The 4,271-nt window shown below is 38.0% G+C and overlaps 1 protein-coding gene across 1 annotated transcript; it reads left to right on the top strand.

The window, feature by feature from the left end:
- The first annotated feature begins 661 nt into the window (after window positions 1-661).
- Window positions 662-2,627, top strand: LOC143611151 (myb-related protein 306-like). Its single transcript, XM_077085434.1, has 3 exons — window positions 662-1,030; window positions 1,239-1,368; window positions 1,548-2,627. The coding sequence occupies exons 1-3, from the start codon at window positions 898-900 to the stop codon at window positions 2,281-2,283; spliced, it is 999 nt and encodes a 332-aa protein (XP_076941549.1). The 5' UTR covers window positions 662-897; the 3' UTR covers window positions 2,284-2,627.
- Window positions 2,628-4,271: the final 1,644 nt, after the last annotated feature.

Here is a 4,271-nt window from a genome sequence, read left to right on the forward strand (position 1 = left end):
ACCATTAATTAAACCATAAATGATTATTAGTTTAAAAATTACATTTCACATTTGACTTAGATACCGTCATACCATTGAATTATAAATATACTTAAAAAACAATATGATTGGTTAAAGTATTTTCTCACATTAAAAATTTCTTCTGTATTAAACTTAATTTTCTCTTTATATATACAACGATGACAATATTATTAAAAGGACTAGTAAAAAGTCAGATAAAAAATAAGAAAAAGTTACAAGTTAGATTAAGAAGTCGAAGAGAAACATCAATCCGGTCAACAATATTAAAATTTGATGAATAATTTAAATTTTGTAATAAACCTAATAAGATTGCATATGAATAACTTAAATTTTGTAATACACCTAAATTAATCCTAGTTAACAAGATTATGCAATCATACAATGGTTTCATTTTTGCACTCTTTATTTACATCAATGCATGTGTAGTGTTAAATTAATGCATTAATAACTTTTTAATTTTGTTTTGCCACCTGGCCAAGAGAGGTTCATCTCTTTCATTTTAATCTCCATGAAGGTTGACTTTTTAAAAGCAAGAAGAGTGAATGCTGCTTGCCATCTTCTTTTGACTTTTGTAGGCTCATGATGTTAGAGAGAGAGAGTAAAGTCACTCCTCTTTTTTACCTCTATTCAACATTTCAACCCCTATTTTTGGCCAACCATTATCACCACCGTCAATCTCTATATATAGCGTGGAAAGGGGTATACACCTATCCAAAGACCCTTGTCTTGCCGTTTATCCTAGGTTGAAAGAAAAATAAAGAAACCCCATCTCATTTATTCATTATAAACACACACTGAGTGAGATAATATATTAAAATCAGTCATCCATCAATCTTTACTACCAACCAAAGAAGATCTTGAAGAAGGAAGACTGAAATGGGAAGACCACCTTGTTGTGACAAAGTTGGAGTTAAGAAAGGACCATGGACTCCAGAAGAAGATATAATTCTTGTATCTTATATTCAAGAACATGGTCCTGGTAATTGGAGATCTGTTCCTACCAATACTGGTAATGGTTTTCTAGTTTCTACTTGTTTGATTTGGTTCAAATCTTTTGGTTTTTGTGTTTTAATTTGTGGGTTCTCATTGTTTTTCAATAAAGATTCTGTATTAGATGTGGTTTGTTAGAGTCATTAAATTAGGGTATTTATTGCATCCTTCTAATTTTTGCTTCTTTTTCTATAAAGTTTTTAACTTTATATTTTCTTTGTGTTCAGGTTTGCTAAGATGTAGTAAGAGTTGTAGGCTCCGATGGACGAATTATCTCCGGCCAGGTATCAAACATGGTAACTTCACCGATCAAGAAGAGAAGATGATCTTCCATCTCCAAGCCCTTCTTGGCAACAGGTATGGTTATGTTTATCCATTAGCCGACATCTTGGTTATGGTTATGTTTTTATATCAAAACGACCTTAACAATTGAATAAAAAAGTTTAGATCTGTTAAGAAAAAATAAGATTTTGTTGTTTAAAATTATTATAATTTTTTTTTGTGTTAGTGATGTGGGATTTTGGTTAAAATTGTAGATGGGCAGCTATAGCTTCTTATCTTCCGCAAAGAACAGATAACGATATCAAGAATTACTGGAACACCCATCTGAAAAAGAAGCTAAACAAGCTCCAGACCAACTCATCTGATCAAGAAAACCATCATCATTCAAGGGGTTCAAACTCATCATCATCCTCAGAAACAGCCATGTCTAAAGGTAAATGGGAGAGAAGGCTCCAAACTGATATCCACATGGCCAAGCAAGCCCTTTGTGATGCTTTATCTCTTGATAATAAATCCATCAAGATTCCTGAATTATCCTCATCAATTAGTTCAAACCCTAATTCCCAAATCCACCATCAAGCTATCCTACCACTACCACCAACACCACAAATCAGTCACATCACAAGTACTACTTATGCATCAAGTGCCGAAAACATCGCGCGCTTGCTCCCGAATTGGATGAACAAGCCACAAAAATCGTCGCATACAAGCTCCGAAAGCATCGGTACGACTCAGAACTCTATCAAAGAACAGTTTCCAAGTCCTTCAAGTGAATCACTACAGTTTGGCAATAATTCAGATGTTTCGCAATCCATTTCACCCGAAACCACAAGTTTATTCCAGGATGAATGCAAACCGAAGATCGAAAGTGCTAAATTATCACCTCTTAGTTTCCTGGAGAAATGGCTTCTTGATGATGCTCCTGCTCAAGAACAAGAAGATAACCTTATGAATCTTACCTTTGAAGAAACTGATGACTTGTTACTCTAAATATTTTCTCATCTTTTGGTTTTTGGGAGTGGTTGATAAATATTTGTTTATGGACTAGTAAGTCACTAGGTAATATACAAGTGTTAGTCCAATATAGGTCTTTCAATAATCTTGAAACAAGTTTCAGCAGCTTGATCAAGAAGCAAATTTAGGTTTATCTTTTTCTTTTTTTTTTCTTTTTTATAATTTTCTAGAAAGTGTTGAAAAGAAGTGTAAATTCTAGTACTGGATAGCCTTAACTCCTTTCATCTTTAAACAAATCTTTGTACTTTGAGTTTCTTGATGAGAATTAGGTTTTCAAGTTTCTCATAATATATTTTAATTTTCTGCAAATTATTGTTGGGTAAGAGAAAGTGTAAGTGTTCATATGATCATTTAGTATCCATTTTATATTTATTTTTCTTGATTTTTCTCATTTATTTATATTTATTAAGTTATTTAATCTTATCACGAATCGATGCATTCGAATTAAATGTGTTTTCCTTTCAGATCGACAAGAATTGATCAATCAAGACGTATCGTATTATTTCATTCGCTTTACTTTATAAATTTTTTTGATAATTCAAACACAATATTTTCACAAAAATTGAAATAATTTTGATTTCTTAGCCGAAAAAGTGTTACGGACTGAAACCATTGCAATGTATGGGACTTTTCTCACATCGGTTGTATGGGCAACTGATATGGGGTTTACAAGCCAAATGGGTTTCCTCACCTATCAGACTAGTCTTTTGGGTTGAGTTCTTCTGTTTGGCTTGTAACATTGGTATCAGAGCTCAACCCAAAAGACTAGTCTGATAGCTCAACCCAAAAGACTAGTCTGATAGGTGAGAGAACTCATTTGGCTTATAAACCCCACATCAGTTGCTCATACAACCGATGTGGGACAAGTCCCATACCTTGCAATGGTTTCAGTCCGTAACAATGCACCCTCCTTAACGGCCAACGTCCTCGTTGGTCACGGTCACGTTGGTCGCGGCTGGCTCACTCCAGGCCACCACTCCGTGGGCCACTACTCCGAGTCCTCGTTGGTCACGGCCACGTTAGTAACGGCTGGCTTCCTCCAGGCCACCACTCCGAGGTTGGCTCTGATACCAATGTTACAAAACCCCACACCAGTTGCCCATACAACCGATGTGGGACAAGTCCCATACCTTGCAATGATTTCAGTCTGTAACAATGCACCCTCCTTAAGGGCCAACGTCCTCGTTGGTCACGACTGGCTCACTCCAGGCCACCACTCCGTGGGCCACCACTCCGAGTCCTCGTTGGTCACGGCCACGTTGGTCACGGCTGGCTTCCTCCAGGCCACCACTCTGTGGGCTACCACTCCGAGGTTGGCCCTGATACCAATGTTACAAGCCAAACAGAAGAACTCAACCCAAAAGACTAGTCTGATAGGTGAGGGAACCCATTTGGCTTATAAACCCCACATCAGTTGCCCATACAACCGATGTGGGACAAGTCCCATACATTGCAATGGTTTCAGTCCGTAACAATACACCCTCCTTAAGGGCCAACGTCCTCGTTGGTCACGGCTGGCTCACTCCAGGCCACCACTCCGTGGGCCACCACTCCGAGTCCTCGTTGGTTACGGGCACGTTGGTCACGGCTGGCTTCCTCCAGGCCACCACTTCGTGGGCCACCACTCCGAGGTTGGCTCTGATACCAATGTTACAAGCCAAACAGAAGAACTCAACCCAAAAGACTAGTCTGATAGGTGAGGGAACCCATTTGGCGTATAAACCCCACATCAGTTGCCCATACAACCGATGTGGGACAAGTCCCATACCTTGCAATGGTTTCAGTCCGTAACAAAAAGTTATTAAATCTTCGTGTCGTATACGAAACCTCTTCAGCTCCTAGGTCCCAAAGCTTCATTTTTAGTAGAATTGGTTTTGCTATTCAAAAGGGTGTTGCGGCGTAGCTTGTTGCCCGTTTTCCTGCCACTTTATTATAGTCGCTTTGTAATTACTATTTATTTATAA

Source organism: Bidens hawaiensis, unplaced genomic scaffold (genome assembly GCF_021521415.1).
Source record: "Bidens hawaiensis isolate Kalapana, Puna unplaced genomic scaffold, B.hawaiensis_p1.1 tig00029657_1, whole genome shotgun sequence".
In the NCBI taxonomy this organism is placed as follows: domain Eukaryota; kingdom Viridiplantae; phylum Streptophyta; class Magnoliopsida; order Asterales; family Asteraceae; genus Bidens; species Bidens hawaiensis.